Here is an 18,169-nt window from a genome sequence, read left to right on the forward strand (position 1 = left end):
ATGTTAAAATAACCGCAATGATAGAAAAAATGGTTATTTTTGTTGCAAATGCCATGTATAACAATTATTTAAATATTTTCTGTGAAAAAACATACTAAATAGTAGCTTATATATGACATTTTAGATTTTTGTTTCTCCGAGTCTTAAGTCGCAAGACTCAGACTCAATACGTGAAAGAAACACGGGCCTAAGGTTCATATGCACTAAGGCTATGACCAAAGACTGAAACCTTCAAATCCTGAGTTGTTTTATCTCTTTTTTAACAAGTTTAATTAGTATATAATAACCCTTACCAAACTGGATGATATCAATGGCTTTTTTGTTAGTAAAAATATCACATTTCTAAAACTGGATCTTTAATTGAGACGGAGGACGTTAGTGAAGACTGACCCCTTTCACTTAATGGTGGGCCGGATATCGGCCGTAGTCGATTAATCTTCGCTGCGGGCCGAAAGTCAACGATCGGCGATGATCGGACCGTTATCGATTGTTCGAATATTGTTTGTGTTTGTTGTTTTGTTTACAATTTGACAAAAAATGCTCGTTGGTTGTTTGAAAAAGTTACAAACTACATACATATTTCACTTCTTTAAAAATAGCAACACTAACAAAACAAGACATATCAGATAAATAAGTCCGTCTGTTTGTCCGATTAATCTATAAGGAAAATCCAGTTGATTGCCCATCAATTATTATTGCCACTACAAACTTATATTTACTATCAATAGAATCATTGTTTTCTGATAGTTTTCTTAGTAGTTTTCATAAATTTGAAACCAGGCCGTTTACGGCAATGGATGGGGCCTCTGGCAACTGACTTGACTATTCCGCCAATGGCCTACAATACTATGTACGTTATCTACCAACAACAACTTTACAAAAACGACAAAAACTCACATTTATTTTCGGAAGAAATACTTATTTTTATTTCGTCATAACGAGATATTATTTTATTTACTCGAGTAAAAGGATTTCGTTAAAACGGAATATTATTTCGTCATAACGGATTAAACTTATTTCCCTTGTTATGAAACATTTCGAGATATGAAACATTTATAATAACGGTATTAGACAAGTAAATAATCATATAGATATATTTATTTGTATTTCGTTGCAACGGAATATTATACCGTTTGTAAGAAATAATCATGCCGTTATGGCGAAATATGATTCCGTGATAATGAAATATACGTCAAAAATACGAAAATATATTTTTTTATTTTGAAATAGAAATGAATATTCCTACTGAAAATAAATGTTTGTGTTGGTCATTTTGGGAGTTTCGTCTTTAAATTTCGAAAGAGCAACTTAAACGCCTGCTTTGAAAGTATACTGGCAGTCAACAAAAACACCATGTTATCGTCGTTATTTTATTTTTGACTGGCAATATATATCAAACACATACTAAGAGGATAATTGTTTCATATTCGTAATTGCCAAAAGGCCGTTCATGGAAGGAATGGAAGTTGGTGTGAAAATATTACTACGTTAGTTACAATGCACTGACACCATAAAGGTCTTGTAAAATAGTGTTGCCCCCATCACAGTTACTTGGTATTTGGACTGCATTTTTACAATTTCATACAATCTTAATGAATGATTAAGATTGTATGAAATTGTAAAATATTTAATATGTAAAAATAAACGACAAAAAGTTGATTATTTGTTTATTATGTGTATCGTAGATTACTAAAACACATTTTTTATGATTCTCAGTCCAAGAGATCACCATAGGGACCAATCGCTCGACTGGCCAAAAATGCAGTCCAAATACCAAGTAACTGTGGCCCCCATTGCCCAAAAGCCTTTGAAGTTTTAAGATGCCTTTTAAAAAACTGACCCGTCGTGGTCTTAAGTCAAATCAAACATTACATATCTTGAGAATACAGGAAAGGATTACATAAACCTACTTAAAGTTACACTTTTTTAATACACAAGGTACGCTTTATAGGAAGCGCACTAATTAGGTATAATTAAAACAGTTATGACCCACCTTAAAAGTATACTTATGTATTACGTCTTTTGGATCTCATCCTGTGCCAAGATTAAAATACAAACAGAAGAAATGCCATTTCCTCGGATCTAATCAGCACGAGAATTCAGTTTTCCTTAAAGGCGCACGATAAAGGTTGATGCCAAAAAAGTTCTTCTTTATTTTAATGCATCATCATGTTAAACTCATTTGACTTAAATGATAAAAACAAAAACTTGATTTGTGTACAGACCAAAAAAACTATTAGCGATTTTTTGGCGCTCTTTTAACTGGATTTTGTGGTCCCTTAGCTATTATTTAAAAGAAAATATATCTAAAGGCGCTCTTTTAACTGTAAAATTTTAGCCACGTAGCTATTAATTGAAAAAAAAACACCTTGATTTCTCTACAGATAAAACAATATTAGCAATACTTTGACTCCCTTTTAACTGAGGATTTTGTGGTCACGGAGCAATTAAAAAAACATATCTTAAGGCGATTTTTTAACTGTGGAAGGTTTGGCCACGTAGCTATTAGTTGAAAAAAACCCAACAACAGCAACACTTTATATAAAGGCTAGTATTGTTTTAACTGTCCACATATCATATGCTTCTTTTTGTTTTCATCAATAAAGACAAATGAGTTAAACATAATCATGCATTAAAACTGCATCAAGTCATAGTATGCCCCTTTAAATGGACTCTCTCACAGAAGCTCGAATGTCGGAGATTGCCCCTACAGCTGCCTTTGCTACTCGGCTCCATTTTAATAGCCTATGCTGGGTCTGACCTGAAATCAGACACGACACGACTAATAAAATTGTCTGGTTACGCCGTAGTTCAGTTACGACGAGTTTTGGTAGTGATTACCCAATCTCGCAACACCCAACGAATTTTGGTACCAAAACTCCTTTGATATTGACACACTGCTCAAAGTAGTCATGACAAGGGTATGATTTAAAAACACAAACTACACCACCACCAACAACAACGATAACAACAATATCAACAACCCGACAATCATCATCATCATCATCATCATCGGTGGTGACGAACATAATGATGCTGAAATAATATTTTCTTCAAAACTATCAAATAACGTTCCACTGCACGATCCGAACTTGACATATAAGTACTAGGCTTTTTTATTAAGCACAGTACAATCATCTGGTGGGACAATCTTCTATTCTTTCTCAGATATTTCCCGTAAGCAACCTTTTTTAAAGTGTTTAAATTGAGTATTTTTGTTGGGTTGAGTTACAAAAGGTGAGATACTTATTTGAACAGAAATATTAGAAAATTTCTGTCATACTTTCAAATATATATAAAGAAAATGGCCGAATTAATCTAATTAGTCTTCCAACGGAGTCTTGCAAAAGAATAGGTTTATTACATTAAACGCAACATTTAAATTTTCCATGTCCGACCCTATGTCTGCTTTTTTAGTCTATTTGACATTGTGCAAATGAAGAAACAGTTTGCCTTATTTTGATATAACTGTGCGGATATGTTGTCAAGATAGGGATGAGTTTAAAAAAATGTTTTTTTAGTTAATTGTTTTTCGAAAAGTTGCTATTTGTCGAGATCGGCAGTGGTGTCTCCTCTATCGACTAAAAGTTTGGATGAAGAAGTCTAATTTATTAATTTATAAAAGTTTACTTTTCAAAGCGTATGCCGTCGGTGGTCGTTGGGTAGTATCATTGTAGATTATGTTCATTTCATATCAATGAATGTGCTCACTAGTTTTCCATTAATCAAGCAACACGTCACCATTATCAATCAGTTGTGGTTTAAGTACAACTACTCCCTATCTTCGACAAATGCATTTGAGGAATTTCTCATGAAAACAATATTTCATATTGAGTTGCGTCATACAAGGTGTAGTCCAAACCCATCGAAGTGGGTACTCAAATACAGGCATGGGTGCGACAGTTATTGATATGATATTGTACAGGGCCGAACCAAGGGAAAACATCGGGCCAGTTCTATGTTGTTGAAACTCCGCAATTCAACCCGAATGAAAGAATGTAGATACCCAACCACAACATCGTATTTTAATCCAAATTTATGTTTTGCATGAAACACCCCGTCAAAGACATGGTGTTTTAATCCTCAATAAATGAATTGCATAAAACACCCCGTCAAAAACATGGTGTTTTAATCCGCAATTAATCCATTGCATGAAAAACCCTGTCAAAAACATGTTGTTTTAATCCTCAATAAATACATTGCATGAAACACCCCGTCAAAGACATGGTGTTTTAATCCGCAATTATTACATTGCATGGAACACCCCGTCAAAGACATGGTGTTTTAATCCTCAATAAATACATTGCATGAAACACCCCGTCAAAGACATGGTGTTTTAATCCGCAATTATTACATTGCATGGAACACCCCGTCAAAGACATGGTGTTTTAATCCGCAATTATTACATTGCATGGAACACTCCGTCAAAGACATGGTGTTTTAATCCGCAATTATTACATTGCATGAACCACTCCATCAAAGTCATGGAGTTTTAATCCCCAAGAAGTACATTGCGTGAAACACCCAATCAAAGACATGTTGCTTTAATTCCCAAGAAATACATTGCGTAGAACACCCCATCAAAGACATGGAGTTTTAATTCTCAAGAAATACATTGCATGAAGGATCCCATCGAAACATAGTGTTTTAATCCCTAGGAAATACATTGCGTGAAGGGCACCATCAAAGACATGGTGTTTTAATCCCCAAGATATACATTGCAAGAAATATCCCATCAAAGACAGGGCGATCTAATCCCCTATAAATATATTGCGTGAAGAACCCCATCAAAGACATAATGGTTTAATCCCCAATGTATTCATTTCAAGAAACATCCCATCAAAGACATGGTGTTTTAATTCCCTATAAATACTTTGCATGAAGGAGCCCATTAAGGACATGGTGTTTTAATCGCCAAAAATACCCTGCGTGAAGGACCCCATCAAATACCTGTTTTTTAATCCCTAAGAAATACATTGAATGAAGGACCCCAACAAAGACATGTTTAAATACCGCCTTAGATATACATTTGATGAAGGACCCGGATCCATCAAAGACATGTTTTTAATGCCGAAGAAATATATTGAATGAAGGACTCCATCAAGGACTTGTTTTTAATGCCGAAGAAATACTTTGAATGAAGGATTCCATCAAAGACATGTTTTTAATGCCGAAGAGATACATTGAATGAAGGACTCCATCAAAGACATGGTTTTAATGCCGAAGTAAAAACATTGAATGAAGGACTCCATCAAAGACATGTTTTAATGCCGAAGAAATACATTGTATTCATCAGTAAAGACCCAGTAATTGGATCTCTTAGAAAGATAATCCTCATGAAATATTGTGGTGCTTAAATCAGCAGAAAATACACTGTACTTGAATTCGCAGACAAACATGGTGTTTTACAAGAAAATGTATTGAGTTTGAATCATCAAAGAAGAAATAATGTTTAAAGTCCCTAAGAAAAAACAAGGTATTTCCTTTTTCAGGAAACATTTTAATTCCCAGTGCAAAACCCAGGAAAAACATTGTATTTTACTCAAAAGAAAAGGTATTCTGGTTTTTGCACTTCTCATCAAGGCTACACAAATATAAGATGAGTTAATTCCTTCCTCGGGCATTGGACGTTCGGTCGCCAGAAAAAAAAATTGTGCAGTTAAAGGGCTGATAACATATGCATGAAGGGTTTAATCCTTGAGCACCAGTAAAAAACTATGTGCAGTTAAAGCAGTGCCTACATATGCATAATGAGTTTAATCCTCGGGCATTGAGCATTCGATTCATGGGTGAGTTTAATTCTCGGGCATTGAGCATTCGATTGCCAATAAAATAGTTTTTGCTGTTGAAACATTGACCATATATGCATGATGAGTTTAATCCTCGGGCAATGAGCATTCGATTGCCAATACAATACTTTGTGCAGTTGAAACATTGACAACATATGCATGGTGTGTTTAATCCTCGGGCATTGAGCATTCGATTGCAAATAAAATAGTTTGCGCAGTTGAAACATTGACCATATATGCATGATGAGTTTAATCCTCGGGCGATGAGCATTCGATTGCCAATACAATACTTTATGCAGTTGAAACATTGACAACATATGCATGGTGTGTTTAATCCTCGGGCATTGAGCATTCGATTGCCAATAAAATAGTTTGTGCAGTTGAAACATTGACCATATATGCATGATGAGTTTAATCCTCGGGCAATGAGCATTCGATTGCCAATACAATACTTTATGCAGTTGAAACATTGACAACATATGCATGGTGTGTTTAATCCTCGGGCATTCAGCATTCGATTGTCAATAAAATAGTTTGTGCAGTTAAAAATTTGACAACATATGCATGATGAGTTTAATCCTCGGACAATGAGCATTCGATTTCCAATACTAATAATAATAATAATAATAATAATAATAATAATAATAATAATAATAATATATTTATTTAGAGAAGGTATACACGCACTTATACATGTACATTCCTATACAAGAACGTTTTGAATATAATTAGTCTATACAAATTATGTTTAATTAGCATAACAATTATTTCAATATACATCATGTACACGCCGACTCAATAAAACACAACAATTTATAAAAATTGTTATTGCATGGTGTGTTTAATCCTCGGGCATTGAGCATTCGATTGCCAATAAAATAGTTTGTGCAGTTGAAACATTGACCCATATGCATAATGAGTTTAGTCCTTGGGCATTGAGCATTCGATTGCCAATAAAAAAGTTTTTGCAGTTGAAACATTGACCCATATGCATGATGAGGTAAATCCTCGGGCAATGAGCAATCGATTGCCAATAAAATAGTTTGTGCAGTTGAAACATTGACAGCATATTCTAGGTGAGTGTTATCCTCGAGCATTTGAGCATTCGATTGCAAGTAATATTTATGAGCATGTAAAACATTGACTACATATGCATGGTGAGTTTATCCTCGGGCAATGAGCGTTCGATTACAAGTAATATTTATGTGCATGTAAAACATTGACTACATATGTATGATTAGTTTAATCCTAAGGCAATGAGCATTCTATTACCAATAAAATAGTATGTACCGTTGAAGCGTTGACTAGATGTGCATGGTGAGTTTAATCCTCGGGCATTGAGCACTCGATTGCAAGTTATATTTATGTAAAACATTGACTACATGTGCATGATGAGTTTAATCCTCGGGCATTGAGCATTCGATTGCCAATACAATAGTTTGTGCAATTGAAACATTGACAACATATGTATGATGAGTTTAATCCTCAGGCATTGAGCATTCGATGCCAATAAAATAGTATGTACCGTTGAAGCATTGACCTATGTGCATGGTGAGTTTAATCCTCGGGCATTGAGCATTCGATTGCAAGTTATATTTGTTTAAAACATTGACTACATGTGCATGATGAGTTTAATCCTCGGGCAATGAGAATTTGATGCCAATAAAATAGTATGTGCATGTAAAGCATTGACTACATAGACATAGTGGGTTTATACCTCGGGCATTGAACATTCGGTTGCAAGTAATATTTATGAGCATGTAACACATTGACTAGGTATGCATGATAAGTTTAGTCGACGGGCATTGAGCAATAAATTGCCAATAAAATAGTATATGCATGTTACGCATTGACTTTATATGCATGTTGGGTTTCATTCTCGAATAATGAGCGCCAGATTGCCAGAAAACCTTCACTTCATTCAGTTAAGGCATTGACTACATATGCCCTCGGGTATTTAGCATTCGGTTGCAAGTAAAGCATTGACTAGGTATGCATGATGGGTTTAATTCTCAGGCATTGAGCATAAGATTGCCAATGAAATATTAGTTGATAGCATATTTTTGATGTTCAATTTTGAATTTAAACCTCGAGCATTGAGCAGTCGGGTAACAGTAAAGTATGTTCAGGAATTGGCGCATTTCATTTCCAGAAAAGACAGATGTATCATTCTAGTCTCAAACACGGCAAGACAAACATTAATCCTTATAACAGTTCTCATGCTGGACCTCAAAAATAGTCTTTGATATTATATAACCACTGTTTGTTTGTACCTCTGGTTGGTATGTTTTGCGTAATATACGCCTATCAAAACCATAAAGAAGCTTAACATCCCATAAGAACTCATCAGCGAAAGCATCTTTTATCTATTCAAGTGAAACCTTAAGCCAATTGTTTGTATATATTATAGCACGGAGACTTTCGTCAAAGGAGTCTACCTCGCCATTTGATTAACTCCTGTATTATTGGACAGGGAAAGTTAGGTTGCCCTCCATGTGACAAATTCACCTCGACGCCATGGCGGATGTGTGGCTTTAATGTAAATAGTGACGGTATTAAAACACTGGCGGACTATTTCCGTGGCGGAAAGGTGATCTGTATTTTGCCGGGAAAATACAAGACTTAATTGGTGTGCACTCAGTCTTTATTCAATTGGAGAACAGTTAAAAGAAAGACGTTGAAGAAAAGCGGACAGTTTAAAGCCGGCACTTCACTTTTTATTTAAAAGAATATTTGGAATGTTTTACAAGATGGACTATATACTCAACGTTGCAATATTGTGTGAGTACTTACTTGGAATTATGCAGATAAATATACTGACCGATAATACATAAAGACAAAAATAGTATTTAGTAAGGATACAATAAAATAAAATTATGAACATGTGAATAATTAACCGACTTTATTTTTTAGTAAGGATACGATAAAATAAACAATTTAAAATTATGAATTCTTAACTGACTTTATTTATTCATTTTATTAGTAAGGATCAAATAAAATACACAATTTAAAATTATGAATATGTGAATGTTTTAAAACTGACTTTGTTTTTTGTTTATGTTTACAGCACTTATAGCTGGGGTTCACGTTCAACTTTCATATGGTAAGTTATTATTTTGTGACATAAAAGAATAACACTTACAAGTGAAAAATTGAACATTTCGACAAATATTTAGCATTGTCAATTTCGTCTTAGTGTTGCCAGCGTAGTACAAAAACAAACTTACACCTCGGCCATTCATAAGTCGGTATTCACATGACACTTGTAAGCCGTGGGACCACTCTAGATTTCATTCATCGTAGGTCTCGCGGCATTTCGGGTTAAAAAAGTATTCCTTTGTCGAATATCCCATCAACTGGTGGGAGTAAAACTCCTCTTTGGCTTCTAAAAGTTGTATAAGTCACAATTAGGTTGTGATGGGGTCCAGCCGTAATGCAGCCATTATAGGGCGCGGGCAGATCATTATAAACTCAACAACAACACCACACGATACTTAGCACACATGTTGCTAGAATCAATGGCCACAAGTGTATCTGCAAGGCCCATTACTCGTGCTTTAAGAATTCATGGGTTATGCCTTTTTTCGGTTTGTCGGCGCTTTTGTTATTATAATAATATCTAAAATAATCTAATGGTAATACGGGTGTATTTTTATTTAACAAATAAAGGTAACTGTATATATTAAATTAACAAGCCATGTTAGTTACGAGTATTTTTTTTTCTGCTTAGCTCATCCGTGTTTCAAATTAAAATTTCGAGGTTTTCATTTCGTTATAAATATTAACCGCGCCTAGTATTAATTTAAAAGAACTCACGTTAAACATATTGTCATACAAGTTATTACAATATTATATTGATCACTCTCGTTGGCACGATTTTACGCGAAAGTGTGGTATGGTGTGAGGAACCGGAGAACCCGGCGACCTTGTCCGGCTTGGTGGCCACCAACCAAACTCACATACGCCCAAGACTGGAATCGAAACCGGGTCGCCTTATGTGAGGTGCGAGTGCGCTAACCACTGCGCTAACTGGACAACCAACTAATTTTAAATAACAGTATGCAATATTTATAACGTGAACAACGGCCAGTGAAAGAGGCGTAGGAGATTTCCTGTGGAGCCAGCATTTAACGTCATTTTGAGGAAAAAGATTTGATACTGTATTGGATTTCATCTTACAAGGCAAATTCATGGGATATCGGCTGCTACATTAATAAAATTTCATCTATACATTTAAAGCAAATTTATTGAAGTATGTACAAAGTGTCATGATTCGCTAAACCAATGATATAGCAAAAGTTGTGTTGAAACAACAACATATGCTGTGGAAGAGTTTTCGTCTGGCATTAATGTTTTCGGAATAATGTTCCTACAGCCATTGCAGGGATTCGATTAATGATTCGTTCGACGCTTGTGACGTCAGTTCAGATATCAATTCCGCTAAAAGGTGGGACGGTGAAAATGCAGTAAATAGGGCAAATAAAAATTGTCTATGTCTGCTGGCGTTTTCCCATCCTTTTGTTTTGAGATTAAAATATTTTTTTGCACCAAAACATACATCAACATTGTTGCGTTGCATTTTGCCATACATTTTGAATAACGTTTCTTAAGCCTTTTGCTTACTTGATGCGCGTATACTCGGCGTCGGCGATGTTATACAAAAAATGCTCATGTTGACCAAAGCTTAAACACAGTCAAAGGTTTTATCATGAACAATTAGTTTAGACTTATTTAATTTTACAACGATTGGGAAACAAGTTATTGCAACTTATACTAAGTCACTCTCGTTGGCACGATGTTGCGCGAGAGTGTGGTCTTGTGTTGTTCGGGAAACCGGAGTACCCGGAGAAGGCCCACTTGCCCGGCTTGGTAACCACTAACCAAACTCACATGCGCTCAGGGCGGGAAACAAACCCAGATCGCCTTGGTGGGAAGACAGTGCGCTAACCACTACGCAAACCGGACAACCTCCATGAACAATTGAGCATATGTTTAGGTGCTTGCAAAGATAGTGTGCACATGTCTATGCGACGCAACTCCCATAACTCTGGCTTAATTATTCTTGACTTAAAGAGTGTTGGCACCTATTCGAAATATATATTCGTATATTATTTAATTTAATCTCAATACGTTATGCAAATACATGCAGTCTAAAGGGTTTAGCCATATTGAGCATCTAAAGATAACCCTTCTTATTTTATCGGTCGGAAGATTTTTGCGCTAATTTGTTTGTAAATATTTGAGTTACCGATCGTGTTGTTTGATCCCGTGTTTAAGGCTGTATTTCAAAATTTTCCTATGTCATGTCAACACTACATTAGACACTTCAAAGTTTATTTTTTCAACAAAAGCATTGACTTTGACACAAATCACGATAAGAAGCTGTCTGTTGACAAAATCCTTTAATTACTGGTAGTTGTCTTAGCAACGTAAAAAGTATATCCACTATCAGACTTTTAAACATAACAAAAACTACTTTAAAGGGTTTTATGGGGTCTGTCATCCAATATGATGATTGTAGAAATGATGAAACACAAGCTGTTGACACTTTTCTACTAAATATGATAGAGAATGTCTTATTTAGCCGAAAAAACGCTTTGAAAATTAAATGACTTGAGACTTGAACCTATTAACACACTTCCGTTTTCAAATGAGTACCTGGCGATTGCTGTTTGAGTTTGTCCTTAAAAATATGTATATATATATATATATAATAACTCAATTTAATTTGAATTCTAAAATAAATGAAAACAAATGTTGCCAAAAACAGAATAGAAACTATTATAAGAACTATGCCATTTTTTTTAACACAAACTTTTTCTTTAAAGACAAAGATCTCCCTAGGGGTTATTTAAGATATTATATTTTAAATATGGCGTTTGACGAGCGAAAGGTTGTGTTTTAAACAATCAATTGTAGATCCTGGTAGTATACTATTTTGTTTAATGTTTTGAGAAAACTATATACAAGATATATAGAAATCTAAATATGAACTCCCAGGGGATTCGGGCAAACTTTTGGCAAAATATTTATAACATTTATAGGAATCTAAATATGAACTCCCAGGGGATTCGGACACAATTTTGGCAAAATATTTATAACATTTAGAGGAATCTAAATATGATCTATCCGGGGATTTGCGCAAACTTTTGGCAAAATATTTATAACATTTATAGGAATCTAAATATGAACTCCCAGGGGATTCGGACACAATTTTGGCAAAATATTTATAACATTTAGAGGAATCTAAATATGATCTATCCGGGGATTTGCGCAAACTTTTGGCAAACTATTCATAACATTTATAGGAATCTAGATATGAACTCCCCGGGGATTCGGACACAATTTTGGCAAAATATTTATAACATTTATAGGAATCTAAATATGAACTCCCATGGTATTCGGACAAACTGTAAACACTGTTGTCTTAGTCCCACCCCTGAAGCAGAGAAATTGTTCTTGGAAATGTGGGTTTTGTCCGGGTATTCGAATTTACCCCACAACACAAGACTACAGTCTCGCGTGACATCAGGCATTAATGTTAATGTTGTAATAACTTTTTTTCACGAACGTTGTACAATTGATAAGTTTAAACTAACATCCCGTCGCGTCTGGCACATCCTCCATATCTTTCGGAAAACTTATTCCAAAATTCTGGCAAAGCAATATTTGTGTGTTTTTTTAAGATAATGTCATTGGTTCAATTTCGGTCAGTGATGGTGAAAGACAACGCTGATATTTGAACAAAATATCTATGTTTTTAAACATCCCAGCCACATGTGGCAAAGAGATGCTAAACGGAGTAAAAATTGATTGTACCAAAATGTTCATCGCTGTCCGTCTCAGAAACATGCGCTGGCGTATTTTAAAAATGTCCCCCAAGAGATGTGCTAAGGTAGACGCGGATATGCCTGTCAAAGTCCACGCGGATATGTCATAGTCGACGCGGATATGTCTGTCAAAGTCGACACGGATATGCCTGTCAAAGTCGACGCGGGTGTGTCAAAGTCGACGCGGATGTGTCAAAGTCAATAGCTCGTGCTCACAATATGTAAAACGCCTTATCAAGAGCTGTTCTAACCCATAAACATTTTTCTTTTCTTTTCTTACTAGCGCAATGTGAAGAAAATTTAATACCAGCTGTATTGGATTCGATGACGTCATCGAGCGTTAATGATGTCAGTGACAAAACAACCAATTACGGTGCAGGTCGCGGGGTCATCAACGCAACGCAGGTCAAGGACGCTCATGGAATCACACAGATGGGGGCCTGGATCCCAGAGAAAAGCAATTTAAACCAGTGGCTTCAAGTTAGTAGCTTTAGAAAAGTATCATTAATTCCCTTATTTTCCACATTGTCACGTTTTTTGTTTGAATGAAATGGAAATTAGTACACCGTGACACACGGACAATGACAATGTTTATGACTTGCTAATTTCTAAAATGTTTCCAGAAAAGGTAGTCTAATACCAGATGGGGAGGCAAACATTATTTTAAGATTTAATTGGAATGAAAACAATATATGTACTGACTCCGTTATTTCATTTTGATATTCATAAAATATACCTCGTCGCCAACAAGCATATATTTCTCCAGATCCAGCTGAAGGAGCCGGCGTTAATTCGGGGGCTGGAGACGCAGGGTCGGGATGGTGAGGGACAATGGGTGGACAAATACCGGGTTCTGTACAGTGCGGACTGTAAGCATTGGCACACCGTCGGGGGCTTCAATGTCACTGATATGGTAGGTGTTTCGGTCTGGGACGCAGGGCCGGGAGGGGACAGGGAGGGCAAGTATCGGGTCCTGTACAGTGCGGTCGGTAAGCATAGGCACACCGTCGGGGGCTTCAATGTCACTGCTACGCTAGGTGTTTCAGTCTGGGACGCAGGGCCGGGAGAGGGCAGGGAGGGCAAGTATCGGGTCCTGTACAGTGAGGTCGGTTAAGCATTGGCACACCGTCGGGGGCTTAAATGTCACTGATATGGAAGGTGTTTCGGTATGGGACGCAGGGCCGAGGGGAGGGGGTTGAGGGAGCGAGGGCAAGATACGTTTCATGTACAATGGAAAAAGAAAACTATGGCACACCGTTGGGGGCTTCAAAGTCACTGATTTGGTAGGTGTTTTATCTGGGACGCAGCGCTGGGAGGAGGAGCAATTGGAGGGCAAGTACCGGTCACGCACAGTTGGCCTGCACAAAGCTCTCACACCGCCGATGGATTCAATGTCAGTTTTATTGCAGTTGATATGGGTTTTTTTTGTTGAAACAAAAGGACATGCTAACAAAATACGTCGAGGATGTATTCGTACACCATCAAACAATAAGTATAATTATCAGGTAATTTCACATTGCCACGGACCTGGTTTATAGGTCCGTGACATTGCTTTACCAACGTTCTTATTTCGATATACCGGTTATGTCGAATATTGGGATATTTGGAACATTGTAGTATGTCGTTTTTATCGATTTTTCGTTATCTCGAAATTTTACCCCATGTCCCAACGACTTCGACGCTTGAGTTTTGACTGTAATGTTAAGCGATCCAGCATGCTAAATTGTATGCGTTTCAACATCCTGGGTCCAGAATTTTGTTTAAAAGCCCGTAAATGACGGAAACCAAAACTAGGGGTTTCAGCCTCATTAATGTACACATCATGTCATTTTTGCGTTTCCAGTTTTTTACGGGAAACAGTGACGACAAGTCTACGGTGAGGAATATGTTCCACTGCCCGGCGATTGCCAAATGTATACGGGTCCAGCCCCTGGGGTGGAATAAAGACATCGCCCTCAGGGTCGGGCTCGTCGGATGTCCTCTTGGTAAAGAGCCTCGCGGGGGTTTACAATAAGTAATCGGTTCCATTCTTAGAGTAGAACAAATGTATCTGATTCCAAATACGTAATTTGTACAAATATATGTTTTTCGCGCTTAATACGTTTAAACATTACACATTTTACAACGATTGTGAAGAAAGTTATTATAACTTACACTCAGTGACTATCGTTGGCACGATGTTGCGCGAGACAGAGGTCTTGTGGTTTTTTTTCTAAATCGGAGTATCCAGAGAAAACCTGCTTGTTCGGCACAATCGAACCCGGGTCGACTTGGTGAGAACAAGGGCGCTAACCACTGCGCTAACCGGAAAAGTCAACGTATCGCACTGTACTTATGCATTATATGCTGATGACAAGCACCGAGTATACATACAATGTGTGTGAAAAGTGCAATCTATATAAATTAAAATGTCGAGACTTCATTTGCAGGATCTGTCGCCGCAATGATGACAACACAGCCGACTACCACCACCACTACGCCAGCACCAACAACGACGCCAACCACAACAACGACACCAACAACGACCAGCACAACAACGACGCCTACGACTACTACAAGCACTACCACCACCACAACGACACCTAAAATGATGACAACAAAAGCACAGACAACAAAGGCCCCCATAACTACTGCCAGTGAGTATGGCTTGAATCAGTCAAAATATGACATATTCAGCAGGATTCTGCTATTTACTGTCAATGTTGCTGCTATAGCAAATTTTTAGTGAAAACAACGATATCAATTAAATTTAAAGTAATGGATTTAAGGAATTCCACCCACAATCGGTCAGTTTCTTTATGTCTGATTATAAGTTACTCTTAATTAAATAATTAAAGATGCACTCTTGCTCCCAGATTAGATTTACCAAAATTAATTCTGTTGTTCTAATATACAAAAAGTATGAAAAAATATTAAAATCAAAGAAGGATACCGTATTTAATTTGAAAGAAATGTGTAAAAACACGGTATTTCTATCTTATGAAACGATACTAGATCGCGATTAACAATCTTGTTATCAGTAATTGATATTTTCCATATATGCATTATTTAGGAAGTATTTAAAGGTTTATCACGTTTATGTTTGTTATACATGTGTATGAATTGATTTTGAATAAGAGTGTCACGTATAGTAATATTTTGGAAGCATTTTGTGAGCCGTAAAAGAAAATGTTAACTTTAACCAAAAATAACTCAAAACATATGTTTGACGTGTTTCATTCATTTGTAGATGTAGTCACACCCTCGACCACAGCGTCCAGTCTGCAAAAGACAGGTTAGTAATTTAGCTCGCGTCTGGATTGTCTATGAAGTTATGTCACTTTCAAAGAACGTTCATTTTTTCTGAGATAATCACTATTTCTATGGGATACATATTGAACAAATGGTGTTTAACTCCATCATATCAAGTTTCCTAGTCAATGCCACTTTTAATGTCGGTCAGGGCGCGATAATATGAGGTCGGTTTGTCTTAGGACAATGGAAATTCACCGATAGATTTTCCTTAATAAGATGATTCTTCTGGTGTCTGTTGTAAAAGGTCAATTTCGCAGCCAATGTTGATTCGAAAATCTTCCGCATATCAAATCAAAAAAAGGGGTTGACCTAAGACCATGGAACTTGGTAGTATGCACTTGATTAGTCAATGACCCATAACGGCTGCTTTTGGATCAGCAGGTCAAAGGTCTGAGGCAGTATTTCAGAAACCGTTTGAAATTGCTGAAAAGATTGTAAGTTAAGTGTAACCTTTTGAATTTAAACTATATTGAAACAATTTATGCTTTTAAATGGTATAATAAGTCAAAACAAGAGCGAACCGAATATGCCCCTATTGTTTTCGTTTGGTTCAGTGAGGTAAAATATAAGGTCAATGCGAATCTTTTTTTAAACACCATCAAAACATACCACAACTGACAAGCGGTGCTCAATGACTTTGTATTTAGCAAACAACTCAGAAAATTTGTTAAAGCTATTACAGTAAACTCCCTATATGCGACCACCCCTTTTCACGACCAACCCGCTAATGAGACCGAAGAGACGGGTATTTTACATCCATGTTAATATTCCAGGCGGGAAGTGCATCAGCTCATGCAAGGGTCTTGCGAACGGGGACTACCAGTCTTGTAACAGATGTGACGTGTACATCACGTGCGTGTGGTGGAGCATGTATGGCAACCGACCCTGTCCCAAGATGCAAAAGTGGGATGACAACCTCAAGCGCTGCGGCATAAAGTCAGACACGTGTCCTTAAAGACGTATATGACGTCATACGCTAGATAAAGCTACACACTACTTTTGAATATACATTTGCAAATTGTTAAATTATTATTTCACGCAGTAAGAACTAAACCCTTTTATGTTTTATGTAGCCGACTGCCATGATTATTGAAAGACAAGTTAGACTTGATAATAATAAGATCAACGCGCACTAAAAACATGCGCCGACATTCAGCAGCGTAAAACTAGAAAAATATTGTTTATAAGCTATAATCAGAAATCATTATCTTTTCTTCAGCTTTATTGTCAGAATAAAAACTTTTTCTATCATACTGGAGCATTTTAGATGAATTATAAGGAGTTAAAATTGTTCATATCCAAGATATATGTAAATGAACACTCTTAATTTGAAACTAATATTTGCATCTTTTAGTGGCATGCAACCTTTAAACTACACGTGTGTTAGACGAATCGTTTATGCCCTTTTTATAAACTGAATCGAATAAAAAAAACATGGCCAGCATTTTGTAGATTTCTAGTATTGTTCCGGTAGTTTTCAGTTTCCATGTATTGTTAAATTATTTAAAAAACCCCACATATATTCTGCTGGCAGAATTTTTTTCCCCAACGATAAAAGCATAATAAATATTTGAGCAAGAAAAACATACATTCTTTTCGATTTGTTTTATTGGAACTAATTACATTGAACACGATAAATACTTGTTAATGCCCTTGGAAATAACATTACTACAATAAATATGTAAACTTGAATAATGCATAAATAACTTCTTTGTAATCGAAAACGGTCTAATGAAAATAATGCCCTTGTGAAATTATCTTACAATATGAACACACAGGAGAGGAGACTTGAGCAATCGTTGTCGAGATACTGAAACAAACGTCAGTAAAACTACACAAATCACACTAAAGAGTAATGCATGTGCCACTGTTTATCAAAATTGCATTTAACAAGTCTCCATTTATCCATACACTGTGCATACAAACGCATACGCCTTAAATATCAATCAAACCTTGTGGTATATGAAACCTCCGTGTATATTGTGGAACGGCATTGTCACGTGTGTTATTGTTCGGATCCGTGTCTTCCTTGCTCGCATCTTGATGAATTTCAAATCCAAGATAATCAGTTTTACCTGTACGTAAACTTGCATGTGCTTCTATTCTCGTGTCTTCTGTTCTGAACGACGAGGGAACGTTCATATAACCATGTTCGTCCTCGTAAGTTTCAATGTCGTAATCAAAATGCTCTGTTCCAGTGTCTACTGTTCTAGTGTCTGCTGTTTCAGTGTCTGGAAGACTGTCCGCACTTTGTTT

General features: G+C 36.4%; 1 protein-coding gene across 1 annotated transcript; it reads left to right on the forward strand.

Annotated features, from left to right (window-relative positions):
- Positions 1-8,306: 8,306 nt before the first annotated feature.
- On the forward strand, positions 8,307-17,501 carry LOC128236259 (discoidin, CUB and LCCL domain-containing protein 2-like). Its single transcript, XM_052951144.1, has 8 exons — positions 8,307-8,570; positions 8,857-8,892; positions 12,903-13,099; positions 13,386-13,532; positions 14,463-14,604; positions 15,049-15,255; positions 15,849-15,893; positions 16,687-17,501. Exons 1-8 carry the CDS (start codon positions 8,528-8,530, stop codon positions 16,866-16,868), a joined length of 999 nt encoding a protein of 332 aa, XP_052807104.1. The 5' UTR covers positions 8,307-8,527; the 3' UTR covers positions 16,869-17,501.
- Positions 17,502-18,169: the final 668 nt, after the last annotated feature.

This window comes from Mya arenaria, chromosome 5, assembly GCF_026914265.1.
Source record: "Mya arenaria isolate MELC-2E11 chromosome 5, ASM2691426v1".
Lineage (NCBI taxonomy): Eukaryota > Metazoa > Mollusca > Bivalvia > Myida > Myidae > Mya > Mya arenaria.